General features: G+C 38.9%; 1 protein-coding gene across 4 annotated transcripts in view; it reads left to right on the forward strand.

Annotated features, from left to right (window-relative positions):
- Positions 1-16,569, forward strand: part of DACH2 (dachshund family transcription factor 2) — a 426,169-nt gene that overhangs the window by 204,293 nt on the left and 205,307 nt on the right. For all 4 annotated transcript variants that reach the window (XM_031944518.1, XM_031944515.1, XM_031944516.1 and 1 more), the window contains one exon: positions 9,552-9,667. In XM_031944518.1, the coding sequence (XP_031800378.1) occupies positions 9,552-9,667 (116 nt within the window). The remainder of the gene's footprint in view (positions 1-9,551; positions 9,668-16,569) is intronic.

Here is a 16,569-nt window from a genome sequence, read left to right on the forward strand (position 1 = left end):
TCAAAATTTTCGTTATTAAAGGGAAATTGCAGAATTAGGTACCATCTTAAACATGTTAGATACAAACAATTCAGTTTATTAACAATTATATGTACATTGGAGAGACAATGTCCTGTACTTCCTAGATTGCTGGAGGCTGTGGATTTTTAAGTGAGTCTTGTTAATTTTGTGACCTGGGCAAGTCCTTCAACTGGGAAATCTTAGGTGCTAAGACATAGACAGAGTGGGAGGTAGTATACTTCCCATATCGGAATTTCTCCCTGTGAGTGAACTCATCACTCTTTTGTGAATTAATATAGAAATATGAGCTTTACACAAATCTCAAAGCATTCTTCATAGTTTAGAAACAGACTCTGAGCTTTCCAAATCTATGGTATAGTGTTCAATATCATTGTCTTAATTATAGCACATAGTTTTAAGTTTTGAATAGCTTTAAACTGCACAAAGACTTTTGGGACATTCAATATATCTTTCATAGCTTAAAAATGGCACTAATGTTGATGGTTTTACAGTGTCTGTACCTTTAAGATCTAGCAAAGGAAGCTGGTTAATGGTCTGCCGGAGGATATACCTTGTACATCTTGAGAACTGTTATGGCTTGGAGGGAGGAGGCCTAGAAGAGGCCTTTGCACTGATATTTCTTGGGGGCCTTATGAGCCAACCTTTGAATTTCTAGCGTACTAGGTATAGTATTAGTACAGAGCATCACAACTGAACCGAAGTCCCATTTTTTAAAGTTACCATAGTGAATGGTCCTCACTTATCAGTTTCAGCAACTTCATATGTGATAATGTTAATTGACCATTTGTTGGAATACAAGGGAGCCACCTGACAGTAGCTTCTGGAGATCCAACCCAGACCTGAAGAATGGATCTCCTCTTGTGAGAGGATGATACAAGGAGACTGAGAGGCAGTTGCAGTCTCTGACCTCTCTGACTGAGAGCCCGGTGCATTGTCTGGCCTCTCTCCTCTTCCCTCTGCCTCCAATTTATCTCCTTCCCAGTCTACAACATCTGTGTCAGCAAAGGCTGCCTTGCAACTCCTTCAGATGCTATGATCCACAGCTGTGAGGCTCTCGGAGAATTGACCCGTCTCCTAACAATTCCCTGGTTTTTTTTTTTTTTTTTTTTTTTGCTGTTATTCCCCCACCCCACCATAGCATGGTCAGCACACTGAGCAATGCAATGCAAGCAACACTATCTTTTCTGGATGGTTGTAGCAGGTGTTGATCGAGGCAAACTTTCAAATGGAGAAGAGGACTGTAGTCAGAACTGGCATCTAAGTCTCTCATCAGTCTTCTCACTCGGCCCTTTAATGTATTGGCCCATTTAATTACCCTGACTAAAATAGTCTTACGGGGCTCTTCTTGGGCTCTTCTTCCTTAACTCTGGAAGGATCCTTCTCAAGAACAGCTCTGGTTCTTATTGTAATTCTTGCCTCACATTCAGGTGCCATATGTTGGAATACACGGGAGCCACCCTGACAGTGGCTGCTGGAGATCCAACCCAGAATGCATCTCCTCTTGGGAGAGGATGATGCAAGGAGACTGAGAGGCAGTTGCTGTTCTCTAACCTCTCTGACTGAGAGGCCGTTGGGTTGTCTGACCTCCCTCCTCTTCCCTTTGCCTCTAACTTATCTCCTTCCCAGTCCACAAGCAACACCTGTGTCAGCAAAGGCAGCCTTGCTACTCCTTCAGATGTTATGATCCACAGCTGTGGAGGCTCTCAGAGAATTGACTTGTCCCTTAACAACCAGTTTGCATGGATGGCTTTCCCCCTGTCACCAAATTGACTGTTCTTTCTCTCTTTGATGTGATTAATAATCCAATCATGTGTGATAGACTCTTGGTACCCTTGATTTGCAAGAGTTGGAGGGAGTCTCAGAGATGGGCAGCACAAAGAGAAGATGGGAATAAGTTGCCGTGTGAGGTCCAAGCTTATTTTTCTTCTTAATCTCAGAGGGTCAAGCAGAATTTAATAGCTCTTGGCATCCTTGAATTGGTATAGTAAATGTCAGATCTAAAAGGTTCTTATTATCAGTCCATTATACTCTACTGAAAAGCAAGTGGTATTGAAGTGAACGATAGTGGTGGAAGACACAGTGTGAGTTTTTACGTGAGTTTTTTTTGGTTTGCTTTCTCATCTCAACTTGTAGCTTCATCATTTTTAGGATAATTCTAGCATAAAAATTATCTGCCATCTCCAATACTCGCTTGTCAGTAGTCCATATTCTCCTTGACCTATATGCTGTCTTTTACGTTTTTGCTTCTATTTCCTCTTAGTTATTAATCCTAGATGACTGACTGATGGTCCTATTGGGTACTCTCTGCTCTCTGGCTTTTTATGTTGGATGCATTCTTTTGGTTTTCTTGCCAACTGTGAGCCTGCTTCTCAGTCTCTTTTGCCTGCACATTATACCCTGTGGCTGTTCCCAAGGGTCTGTCTCGGGCCTTTTTCTCTTATTCATCTGCTCTCACTAATCATCTATTGAATATTGGAAATGTAATATCTCTGCGATACCTTCAACTTGATATGAATAAAATGTCCAAAATCTTGGCCCAGACCTTTATTTGTAGGTTATTTCTTCTCATTCCCATAACTTGTGATCCAGCTTAATTACTTAATGGGTCTTCCTGTCTCTCACATGTAATACTCTGTCTCCTATTTCCCTGCTTTTGAAATGGTCTTGTCAGGTGCTTAGAATGCATTTCCTCCTTGTTTCCACCTCATAGAATCACTCTTCCTTTAATATGCAGCTCAGCTACCATCCTTTTCCTGAAATCTCTTCTCCCGCCTAGTGCCCAGCTTCCCAATCTTGTTATACAATAACTAGTGTAATAAAAATGGTCATAGTTATCATCAAAATAGTTATTATTTGTATAGTTCTTAAAGGTTTACAGAGCTGTTATTATAGAGCAAACTTAGGTTAAGAGGTGTTAAGTCACTTAGAGATAAACAGCTAGTGCAGGTCTGGAGATTATCAAACTATTTTGTCTTTCTTCTTTTTCTCCTTATGCTTCTCTATGTTTACATGTGTACTTGGTATCTCTGCCCTTGTAAATAGGGCATTCATTTTTTATGCTTCTATTCCCAGCACCTTACACAGTACCTGGTGTGGAGTGTAGTCACCTAATTGCTTGTTAATTGGTAGATAGCAACTTGCTCCAGTGAGGGACATACGCACCTCTAGACTGACTGTGGCCCTGAAGGGTTGAGGGATTTACCTGTGATCACACAGCTTATATGTCCGGTGGGAACGGAACACAAGTTTTCCTCACTTTCAAGGCCAGCTGTCCAGTGGACTGCCACTCGGCAGCAATTTTACAAATAGGGAAGTCACACTTTCTAAGCTGGTTCCATGATCAGGAATTGCCCTAAGGGATTTCAAATACTGTTTATGGACAAGAAAAGGAAAGCTTAAGCCGATGCTTGCCGGTCTCTTTGTCCCTATCTTCAGCGATCTGGTTGTTCTGGATTGGCCAAATAACTGTTAACATCTTTGGTGGGATACTTATATTGCTGGCAATATGCCTCTCTCCCTTCAAAAATCTGAGAAAATGTTCCTTTTAAGTATAATAAAACCCACTGCCTTTGAAGAAAATGACATTATGTACGATTCCTCACTAAATCAAATGTTGACTGTATGTTTTAGATTAAATGGCTGGAAGGCTTGGGAAATCGATCATTGATTTATTTACTGGCTATCTTTTTTTGTTTGTTTGAAACAGCAAACTTTTGAACCCCTTGATTCATAAATGGTCAGGGGCACAATAAAAAGCATGAATGTGAAATTTCCAAATCTTAACCATCAAAATGTGGTACTCCCCTTTGTTATCCAGCAGAATAGGTATATCACTCATTTACAATAGAAGACATACTTCCCCATTATTTAATGACTGTCGACTCAATGGAGTTTATGGGTTCCTGAGATAATGCAGTGGTGGTAATCCACTTCCGAAGGAGAGATGTGAAGGGACTATAGAAATATATTTTGAGTGGGTTTATTCTCTACTCCCTGAAGTTTGTGTTAATATTTTAATATTTCTAAAGCATATCGCATGAAAGTAAACTGTCCAGGTAGATTATTTTAAATGGTGCCCTGGACCCCAGAGGAAATCAAGATTCTGTGGTACAGCATTCTTCCATTTGTCTTCAGAATGTGCTAGCTAATATTAATTGTGCAAAAGCTGAAGTAGTCAAAGATTCACCTGTAGTGTTTAATACCAGGTTCAGTGTTATTGTTGGGTTCTTTGCCTTGGGTCTTGGATAACTTTCTTTCTCTTTGCTTATGCCATCATTTGGGCAAATAATTTAAAAAGAAAAAAAGACATCTCTTCATTTTACAGAGCGCAAATGACCTTGTAATTAAACTGAAAACTTAACAAATAATTGCCAACAAGCAATTACCATTCAATTAAAGAGTAATTACATGGTTATTTGTGCCCTGTAAAATAAAGCATTACTGAAATCAGTAACTCAATCAATATTGTAGCAGAAACAGGATGCTGCAATGATGGCCCTTTCAACCTATGCTGATTAAATTGTCATCCAAATAACAGTTTACTCGTTAAATCACCACATGTTTATTTGTCTTGATTAATATGTAAATTTTGCTCTGCTTCTCCTAAAGCTCTTTCTGATAAGATGTTGGGACAGGATCATTTACCACTTTTTCAGCTTTCTACAGATTCTTTCTTGAGCATTTTGATTAGGTGCTCTGCAAGAGGAGGTACGGCAACTTACTTTGACTAGAAGGAGTTTTGACTTAGCACCGTGTTTGAGGGTTTTCTTGGGAGTAGAACCTAACATGTTGTTGTTGATGCTTTAGTGACCCTGTTTGATCTTAGACACCTGAAGGTTATATCAGGACAACATAGGACCCCACCAAGCTGAAAGGCATTAAGTCCACTGATGTATTGGATATCAGTGTTTTAGCCAGACTTAGTGAGTCAAAAAAGTACATACACACACACATACACACACACACACACAGAGAGAGACAAAAACACATATGTCAGTCAGCAGGCGGGCTACATGGTGGTAAAAGGATTTTTGGGGGGAGGGCACAGGAATTCTTTTTCAGAAATGTATTTTATAGTATTTTATTTTCTAAATACATATAAAGATAGTTTTCAATGTTCATTTTTGTAAGTCTTTGCATTCTAGGTTTTTCACCCTCCTTCCCCTTGCCTCCCCTTCCCAAAAATAGCAATCAGTTTGATATAGGTTACATATGTGACATTTAAAAAAACATATTTCTATACTTGTTATGTTGTGCATGAAAAATCAGACCAAAAGGAAAAAAAAAAACAGGAGAAAGGGGAAAAAAAAGCAAAAATACTGTGCTTCAATCGATACTCAGTCTCCCTAGTTCTCTCTCTAGATGTGATTGGCATTTTCCATTCCATCCAAAGTCTATTGGAATTTCCTTGAATCACCACATTGTGGAGAAGAGCTAAGTCTATCACAGTTGGTTATCACATAATCTCGTCATTACTCTGTACAATCATGTCTTGATTCTGCTCACTTCACTCAGTATCAGTTCATATAAGTCTTTCCAAGCTTTTCTGAAATCAGCCTGCTCGTTGTTTCTTATGGAACAGTAATATTCTATTACCCTCACATATCACAATTTATTCAGCCATTCCCTAGCTGTTGAGTATTAAAGGGCTGCTACCAACATTTTTTGCACATGTGGGTCCTTTTCCCTTCTTTTATGATCACTTTGGGATACAGACCCAGTAGAGATGCTGCTGGATCAAAGGGTATGCACAGTTTGATAGCCCTTTGGGCGTTGTTCCAGATCGCTCTCCAGAATGATTGGATGTATTCACAATTCCACCAACAATGTATTAGTGTCCCAGTTTCCCCACATCCCCTTCAACATTTACTTTTATCTTTTCCTGTCATCCTAGCCAGTCTGAGAGGTGGGACACTGCAATTCTTGAAGACTATCAGTGATCTGTGTGGGTGTAGGGAACATAGAATCCTCTCTAGTTTCTCCTTAGGTGAGAGTCTCTGCTAGGCTTCAAGGCTCAGTATTCTTACAGAACCCTAAAGCGGTTTTTCCCTGGTGTCCTGGTTGTTTCTATCACCTATAGGGAATAGAAGCCTTCTGACATTACAAAGATTATAAAGCTTTCTTGTGGTTAAGGTGAGCAATGAAGGACTTGGTCCTTTAATCATTTGCTCAAAGAGAATAATAATATACTCTTAAGGATTGACTTAAAGTTTTGATAAGAGATTAATTTGAACATTCATATTATACACAGATGGGTAATAGACATCCAGCATTCTCTCTGAAGTCATTTCTCCATTTCCTTCTTGCATTGGCAGGCTCTATTGACTGCTGAATGGTTCTTTCCTTTGGGTCTTAGGGATAACTCTGAGGAATTGGGCTTTCTAGTAGTAGAGTTTAATGAGCCCCCAGTGGGGTATTTCCTGTGGATTATCAGGAAGTAGTATTTAGAAGAGTACATTTACCTAGGTGGTATCATAAAAACAGTTGGCATAAAGGATACTCTCCACCTGAAGAAAAGATTATTGGGGAGATTGGGCTCATACTAATCATATATATGGTGGCATATGTATAGGAAACATGTGTGATAATTGGTTATGTTATAAATCCTGCAACTAGTTCATTTTTTTTTCTTTTAGGAGGTTTCAGCAAGTTTCCCAAAGATTTAGCTAAATAGTTTTCTGCTGGGCTGTGAATGTCCGTGTCTTTAAAAACTCCATAGGGCATACCTTCCACCACTCCACAAGGGTTCACACTCCCTGAAGTTTATTCAGGAAATAAAAGAGAGGGAGAAATTCCCCCAAGGGCGATTTCCTCCAATACCAAAATCTTTTTGTTGGTGGGGAGGTATGCGTGGAGCTATGTCCATGGTGTGAGCTTGTTAATGAACTGATTGCTGCTGTAAGTACAGGCCTAAACCAAGGACATTGCTTTCTTTTAGGATTCAAAGAGATTCACATTTTATAAAGAAATCCCAGGTTTACACATTTAAAACTTCAAGTTTATTGATTAATTATTGGGAGGAAGTGAAGAGGAAGAACTATTTGTGAATTGCAGTTTAGCTACTCATTTCATAACCCAGATATGGTGATAGAAACCATAAGTAGCCTTTGGGAACAGAAGATGTTGTCCCCAAATGAAAGCTTCTGTGTTCTCCTTAACACTTTCCAGAACCTGGTTTGGGATTATTAGGATAACAATGCTTTGAGCTGCTTTATTCTTCCCACTATGGGAATATGCTCAGAATTTTGGCAGAGAGAACAGGTTAAACTTTCTCCATCTTGAAAAATAATTTCATGTGGAAATAAAGGGAACATGTAGCAGCTTAGTTGATGGAAGCAGGACTGTAGGAGAGCTATTGCACTGATGACAACACAGTGCCAAGGAGTTGATATTGATATTGTTGATGTCGTAGACGCTGCAGAACCAGAAATGAGATTGGCCTGAAAAATTACTTAGAACATTTTATATTAGGAAACTGGACACATTAGGATAGGCCTTGGAAAGTGCACTTCAGCAAGAGTGTGCAGGAGAATAACATAAGGTTATTCTGTAGGGGCATACGGTCTGGGGATTTATCAGCACTTGATATTGTTCCCTTCCTTTTTAATTGTCACAAACTTGTTATCTAGTACTGCTAGGGGAACAGCCCGCAAACAAGGAAGAGAAACTACAGTCTGTTCCTTCACCAACTAAAAATGAAATACCTACTTTCGAGGCATTCATTTGGTATATTGGATAGAGTCAAGAGGGTCTGGAATTAGGAAGCCATGAGTTCAAATCTAACTGTAGACCGTTATTTACTGTGTGACCCTGAGCAAGGCTTTGAACTACTGTCTGCCTCAATTTTAATCAACTATAAAATAGGGATAATAAGAGCAGGTTACATCTCAGGGTTGTTGTGAGGTTCAGGTGAGATACTAACACTAAATTTCTTATCACTTAGTAGATGATATATAAATATTCTTTTCTCTTGACCTACTAAGTGCCAGGTACCATGTGCTAAGTGGGAAGGATCCAAAGGCAAAACCAAAATAGTTTCTTCCTTCAGGGAGCTTGTGTTTGCTTGGGGGGAAGCCATGTAGATGTAGAAAATTAGATACAAAAAATATCCAACGTTGATTAATTTCCAACTGGCTGCTAGGCTTTATTTTAAGACCCAAATTGAATATACGGGGAAGGGAGGGGAACTGGTGGATGAAATTGTAGTCGTAAGTAGGAAAAAACCCCCCACACCTGAATCTTTTGTGTTGGATTGATACACAATATTGATGTACAATGAAAGAAAATAACACTTGCCTAGCATATGAAAAATGAAGGGGATAATGGTACCTCTGTGTTAGGCTCCTGGAAGTTCTCTTCATTGAAAAGCTGAGTTTGTCTTACATTGATGGAGAGCTTTGTGGCTGCAAAGTTGATCGAGTGAGCTTTAACTTAAATTTCTTTGTGAACCAGAAGTCATTTTTGGAAATGTTCTCCATCTGAACCTCATACATTTTTTGCAGTGGGGTTATTTAATATACTATTGCACAGTATTTTGTCACCGGCCCTATTATTCAGCTTTGCAAAATGCCTTCCTTCCTAAAAGCAACAGCAATATCTTTGCAAACATTAGAAAGTCATATTTTCTCTCTATTCAGTGGCGTCAAAACAACTTGATTCTAATGTTATGTGACTTATAAATCTCCTCATTGTGGTGACAGTTCCCAAATGACGTGTCGGGCATGCCAGCTGCATTAGAACAGTGGATGGATGCGGCAGATATAAAACCTTTTACTTAGCTACATTAGGGATTAAAACGTGTGCCTGCAGTTCATAAGCCGTTTAGAGGAGGGTTAAGAATGGCTCCATTTGATGGGTTCAGTTAACCCTTAGACAGCAGTCAAGAACACCCGTCATGTTGTGAGCAAAGGGAACCGAGATGACTTATATTGCTGCTGTTACTTCAAGAGAGGGTACTTCTCTGCAGTCTGTTTGCTTGCTAAGGTACTAGTAGGAAGAAAAAATCTGGAGGCAGTTCATCATTAGCTCTCTGTATTGTGGTAAATTCCTCTCAGCATCTCTGCTGAACAAATGCCTTTTCCTATCATTGATCTTTGGAACAATGAGGAAAGACCTAAAAGATCATGCTGCAGAGTAAATTTTCACAAATCTTTCACATCTTCCTGATTGACATTAATTCAAAGGTCCCCAGGATTGACATTAATTTAAAGGCCCCCAGGTAGCTTCCTAAGTTTGGTAACTTTGGGTGTATAGCAACAGTTAACTCCTTTAAAGATCCATGTTGAAAGATGTTTACCTGTTACCATAATTTGACTCTGAGGTTGTACTCCCCCGGTGTCAGTGTTTGTTGTAATGATGAGAGGCTTTTTTTCTGAGAACTGTTTCTCTAGTGATGGCTGAAAATGGTATTTTTCTAGAATATCTTACCAGGCTTGGCAATTATATGTGATTTTGAAGGCTAACAGAATGGATAAAGGCTTTGATAAGAGAGAGAACATTTTTCAAAGTGCCTTCTTCTTGTGTTTTCACAGTTCGAGGCCTGGAAGACCCCCCAAACGTTCTCTGGGAGTGGCCATACAAGAAAACGCGCGCCTTCTGCCCCATGGCGTCCCAGGCCTCATATCACCAGGCCTTATCTCACCAACAGGTAAGAAAATCCATGAGATGATCAGCCGTGATTCTTTGTCTCGCACGGCAGTTGAAATAAACTAACATTGATCTGAATGCCTTGCCCTTCAGGGCTTTCCACGTTTTACTAGAGGTTACATTATTGAATTTCTTGAGTATTCATGAAAACTCTTGCATTGCTGCAGTGACTAAAATCTAATGGATTGGGAATTCAGTGCTTTATTAATTGTCCTTTCCTCATAGGAAATCCCATTAAATGCTTTGATGGGGGTTGAGTTGGAGAAGTGGGTGGTGATGAAGGTGACAGAGATGAGAAAAACCTTGGTCCTAAGTCTTAATGTCTCCTGTAGTACACAGCTCTGCATTTCGGCTGTGTATTCAAGCATTTGACCTTTTCTTTCCATGGGGTGATGGAATGTATATGTAGGTCAGGAAAGTTATGAATGTATGTTTGCAATGCCTAATTATATCCATTTCAGCTAGAAGAATGCTCGGGATGAGGAAAGGTAAGGAAAAAAATGCATGTGGTCGTAATACCTAATGATTCATTCAGTGTTTCTTCTGTTGTCAAAAAAAAAGGGAAAGTAGCATCAATGAGGGATAGCTACCCCAGTGGATAATATCTGTTGTCCTGCCTTTGTGACAAACTAACTCAGCTTTTTGATATGTTACCTTTATAACAAAATAACTCATTGAGAAAGGGACCTCTCAGGCCACCTAGTAGAGCCCATTTTAACAAGAATGGCTAAAGGGTCCTCTACCCTGCCCAGTAATTGCTTTTATCCAATAAAGCCTCATTTAATTCATACTCTGCTACTTCGGAATAGTTCATTACATGAGAGCTAACTGGATTTTGAAGCCTTTACTTGTTCAGTTTTTCATGTATCTGTAGGGATTATTGATGTGCACATTCCCTTTCCCAGTGTCTAGCCCCCTGTCTCTTTGCAGTTTGAGAGTTGCGGTGGTGACCATCCTTCTTGCCCATTTTCAGCCAACACATGTTCAGTCCCTCTATTACCAGACTTAGAGGCAAAGACTTCTGAGCTTTGCCAGAGTCAGTACAAAATCCCAGAGTGACCTCCATGTCAGGATTGGGATTTTAATGGAAATCTAATATGCCACTTATGAAAGAGCAGTCTGGGAATGTATAAACTACTTGGAGAACAACAAATTAAGCTTTTAAAAAGTCACTTGAGCAAACCCTGATTGCATAAAAGTGATATACAAAGTCTGAATGATCATTTAATCGCTAAAGTAAGCCCCATAGGAACTCTATTGTTTTTTTTTAAATTTCATTTCTTTTATTATAATAACTTTTTATTGACAGAACCCATGCCAGGATAATTTTTTACAACATTATCCCTTGCACCCACTTCTGTTCCGATTTTTCCCCTATCTCCTTCCACCCCCTCCCCTAGATGGCAAGCAGTCCTATATATGTTGAATATGTCGCAGTATATCCTAGATACAATATATGTGTGCAGAACCAAACAGTTTTCTTGTTGTACAGGGAGAATTGGATTCAGAAGGTAAAAATAACTTGGGAAGAAAAACAAAAATGCAAACAGTACATTCATTTCCTAGTGTTCTTTCTTTGGGTGTGGCTGCTTCTGTCCATCATTGATCAATTGAAACTGAATTAGGTCTCTTTGTCAAAGAAATCCACTTCCATCAGAATACATCTTCATACAGTATTGTTGTTGACGTATATAATGATCTCCTGGTTCTGCTCATTTCACTTAGCATCAGTTCATGTAAGTCTCTCCAAACCTCTCAGTATTCCTCCTGCTGGTCATTTCTTACAGAACAATAATATTCCATAACATTCATATACCACAATTTACCCAACCATTCTCCAATGGATGGGCATCCACTCAGTTTCCAGTTTCTAGCCCCTACAAACAGGGCTGCCACAAACATTTTGGCACATACAGGTCCCTTTCCCTTCTTTAATATCTCCTTGGGGTATAAGCCCAGTAGTAGCACTGCTGGGTCAAAGGATATGCACAGTTTGATAACTTTTTGGGCATAATTCCAGATTGCTCTCCAGAATGGTTGGATTTGTTCACAACTCCACCAACAATGCATCAGTGTCCCAATTTTCCCGCATACCCTCCAACATTCATCGTTATTTTTTCCTGTCTTCTTAGCCAATCTGACAGGTGTGTAGTGGTATCTCAGAGTTGTCTTAATTTGCGTTTCTCTGATTAATAATGATTTGGAACACTCTTTCATATGAGTGGTTATGATTTCAATTTCATCATCTGAAAATTGTCTGTTCATATCCTTTGACCATTTATCAATTGGAGAATGGTTTGGTTTCTTATAAATTAGAGTCCATTCTCTATATATTTTAGAAATGAGGCCTTTATCAGAACCTTTAACTGTGAAGATGTTTCATAGGAACTCTATTGTGAAACATCTTTAGCTCTTTCTTCTGGTCATAGAAGGTAATAAAACATCATTCACATATCCACATATATACCAATAGTTATTTTTTGTTAATTCATATCAGAAAGATATATCGCAGACATATGTACAGTTTCACTAGAGAGAGAGAGAGAGAGAAATTTCAGCTGACACCCCAAAAGGAGGTAACATGTACTACTGTGGATCCAAATTCCCCCATGCAGTTTCCCTTGAAAAGTATTTGGTGTTGGGTATTTTTTTTTAAAGGTTGGACATTTTTCTCATTATCATGGTAAAATGTGTTTGGTTATGTCACTTACCTTCCACTGCACTTTAATGGAGCCAGCATATACTTATATAATCCACTAACAGTTTCTTTAGGAGGCCAGTCAGGCTAGTGATTTCACTGTTGTTCATTTTGGTGCTATAGTCCAGGTTGTCTGTTCAGAAGTGAGCATTAGTGGTAGTAAGAGCTACTTCATGAATATCAGGAAAGAAAAAATGGTACCATTCGAGGAGGGGGGGAGCCAAAAATAAAAAAACCAGACCAAGGTGATGGTTGAGTGTAACCAGTTGTTTTTGTGCACAGTGTCTGGGTAGCAATGAGTAGTTAAGAATTCCTTATTTGATACCCTTCTGCATTGGGTCACTGGGTAGCTGTGCACATCTTCCTTAATTCCCAACTTTTTTTTTTTTAAATAATAATGATGATAGCTTTTTATTTCCAAAATACATATAAAGATAGTTTTCAGCATTCACCCTTGCAAAACTTGTTCAGATTTTTATACTTTCCTCCTTTCCTCCCCCAGATAGCAAGTCATTCAGTATAGGTTAAACATGTGCAGGTCTTTTAAACATATTTCCACATTTGTCATGCTGCATGAGAAAAATCAAACCAAAGGGGAAAAATCCGTGAGAAAGGAAAAAAAAATACAAGTCAACAGACAATAACAACAAAAATGATGAAAATACTGTGCTTTTATCCACATTCAGCTTCCATTGTTCTCTGTATGTTTATGGCAGATGACATTTTCTATCCCAAGTCTATTGTAATGGCCTTGAATCACCTCATTGTTGAAGAGAGCCAAGTCTGTCACAGTTGATCATGATATAATCTTGTTGTTACTGTGTACAATGATGTCTTGGTTCTGTTCACTTCACTCAACATTAGTTCATGTAAGTCTTCCCAGGCTTTTCTGAAATCAGCCTGCTTATCATTCCATATAGAACAATAATATTCCATCACGTTAAGATACCGAAACTTATTTGGCCATTCCCCAACCGATAGGCATCTGTTCAATTTCTAGTTCTTTGCCTCTAAACTTTCTATCACTTTTTGAATGACCAATAAGGGTCAGTTGGTTGGGCATAGTCTAGGCTCTTCCTAAATTAATAATGGTTTTCAATTTGCTCTGGAAATCATTTTTAAATTTCAGTGTCAACTTTATCCTACTAAGGAAAAAATCCAAAGAGATCATTTTAATAACAGGAGCTCCTTTGATCATATATAGTAGCTACATTTGAGGCATTTTGAGTCATGTGCCAATGATCTTGTTCACAAGGCCCATCCTGTCAGTAGTTCTATGTGTATTATAGTTTCACCTAAATTCTCCAATCCTTTATGCATAACAGATTTTCTTTCATTCAGTTCCATCATAATCTGACTTGCTTTTACACAGGTCATAGTTCATTTCCAGCTTTGTGAATCAACCAAGATTGAGACTAGATGAACTATGACCTCAGCAGCGAAATATATTTGATTGATTTTAAAATCTCACAAGAGTCATGCTTTGACTGGTATCAGCCTGTAAGACCACACGTGAACTTATACTTGTTAGTCTGGCTCTTAAAACAGTGACTTTAGACTTTAGCATGTAGAAAATAAGAGTTCCTTGAAATAATCTGACCAATAGATTTTAAAGGACAAATACATTTATAGAAGATGATCAGATATCATAAAATATTTTGCAAGTCTTAATGTGCTACAGGAGTATGTACTCGAACTATTATTATTACTGCCCTCAAAATAAGTTTTTATCCTCCTTTCTTTGTACATTTCCTCAGCGATTGAGTCTCAGGGAAGGATAGTGGAAGAAGAACCAGTTGATGACCATTGACATTCCAAGATGTGATTATAGTTTTTCTTTCCAGCAAACATAAAGCCATTCTTCAGAATAGCTGCCATCCTTCTCTCCCGTGGGGATTGTTAACAGTTATAAATTGTTCCTTGTGACAATTCTTGAGTGAATTACTTTGATATATATGGCTAATAAATTAATATGATTAAGTTAATGAGAATCTGTCCAAGTGTTGCCAAACTCCACTAGTCCGGTTGTAATGCCACTCCAAATTTGCAGCACTCACTCTCCCCCCCCCCCCGTGGTGAGAGGATCACCGCTGCCTACGCACTGTCACAGTGATAAATGACATATCCCATGATGCCCTGCGTTCCATCTGGTCGGGCCCCAAACTGGCCCAGAATAAGAGCTCTTTTATACAAATCACATACACAGAAGCCAAATCTATTGGGTTATCGGAAGACAGATTTCCACTTTTTCTATCTCTGTCCCCTGTCCCCTCTGCTCCATCCTCCCTTACCTTGCACCAAACAGTAAATGAAATCCCACTGTTCTGCAGAAACTTCTGGTTTTACTCCTTTAACGAATACCCTAGATGGCTGTTTACCTTCCCTGGAGAGGAGAAACATATTTAAATAGCACTATTGAGCTTTCCTGTATACAGTGCACCTGCCAGAACATAAACTGTTCTGGCACCATTTTCTTTTATTGTGATACAGTGAATTGCTGTTAATAACTGAAATAACCCATTAAGCTAAAGCATGTAGTTAGGCTAATCCAAAAAGTTCTGTATACTAATTAAATAAAATGCACTGGAAATAGGAATTGTCAAGGGAACCCTACAGAGCAAAGTGTTTTTCTTACTATTTTCTATTAAAGGTGTAAAGGATATTAAGAATTTCAGGCTTCCATTGGTACCCTGGAACATTGGGAGAACAGGAAAAAGCAGCATCCAGCGTCTCTTCATTTTCCCTCTCCCAACCTGTCTCCTTCTCTTTCTTTCCTTCCAAAGATATGCAGACTTCTACAGGCTCCCTGGATAGGTTTGACATCAAGATATTTAGGCCTACCAATATTGGTTTGCAAGTTCTTGGATAATTCAGGGAAGGGATTGAGTAATAATGGTAGTTGGGATGAATGTGTCTTACCTGACCTGTATGTGCATTGGAGAGGAGCAAGTAATAAAGATTTTAAAATCTCACAAGAGTCATGCTTTGACTGGTATCAGCCTGTAAGACCACACGTGAACTTATACTTGTTAGTCTGGCTCTTAAAACAGTGACTTTAGACTTTAGCATGTAGAAAATAAGAGTTCCTTGAAATAATCTGACCAATAGATTTTAAAGGACAAATACATTTATAGAAGATGATCAGATATCATAAAATATTTTGCAAGTCTTAATGTGCTACAGGAGTATGTACTCGAACTATTATTATTACTGCCCTCAAAATAAGTTTTTATCCTCCTTTCTTTGTACATTTCCTCAGCGATTTGGTATCTTCTTAGATGGCTTTCAATTTTTTTTAAGATAGACATATTTGAAACAGTGATCTTAGAATGGTATAACACCAGCTTTAAGGCTGGAAGGGAAATGGGGCTTTACTTCCCGCCTAAATTCAGAGCCTTTCTGTCTAAAGTGTCTTTTTCATCCCTAATTAGGCAACTTATATGCAGGCATCTCTGTTGTGGTACTATGGTGATTTTCGTGACTTTACTTTCAGAAGACAGATAAGCCTTCTGGTGAGTGTCAGGGCTCTTCTGGGCTGGTAAGGAGTATTAACAGACGATTTGTCAGCCCTGATTTTGAGCTGGGTATCTTCTATAGGATACCTGGGATGTTGCAGGAGTGAATAAGGGGATCAAATTCCCTAAGATGCTACTAGTTTGACGATGATCCACTTTATCTTCTCAAATTGAGTTTCCTTATGATTCAGGACAAACATTTGTGACCTGACCAGAGTTAGCAATGGCAGTTGTCCTTGTTAATAGATGAACCAAATTAGATACCATTCCAGAGAGAATCAGTTACCACTTTAAGAGTCCAGAGGGAGTTGCTTAAGATCTGATCCTAGAGAAGACCCATGTTTAGGGGACAAATCAGATTCATAATTTTAAATACAGACCGTAGACTCCTTGAAGACAGGAATTCCTTGTTCCCCCTCACTCCCCCCCACCCCCACCCCCCCGGTCCTAGCTTTGTATTCCGACACCACATTTGTTGTTTTGTTTTGCACATTTTTGATTTCTGCCAGATTTGTGATATTATCTTTGTAGAGAACTGCTACTGAAGAACTGAACTCTACCAATACAGGTGAGCACCTTTGAGCTTCAGACAGAGTCATGGGACAGTATCTTTCAGGGGAAAATTTTGAACCCCAGTTCTTCTGAGTCAGAGTCTTGTGCTCGTTTCACTATATACAATCCTGACTGACT

This window comes from Sarcophilus harrisii, chromosome X (assembly GCF_902635505.1).
Source record: "Sarcophilus harrisii chromosome X, mSarHar1.11, whole genome shotgun sequence".
In the NCBI taxonomy this organism is placed as follows: Eukaryota; Metazoa; Chordata; class Mammalia; order Dasyuromorphia; family Dasyuridae; genus Sarcophilus; species Sarcophilus harrisii.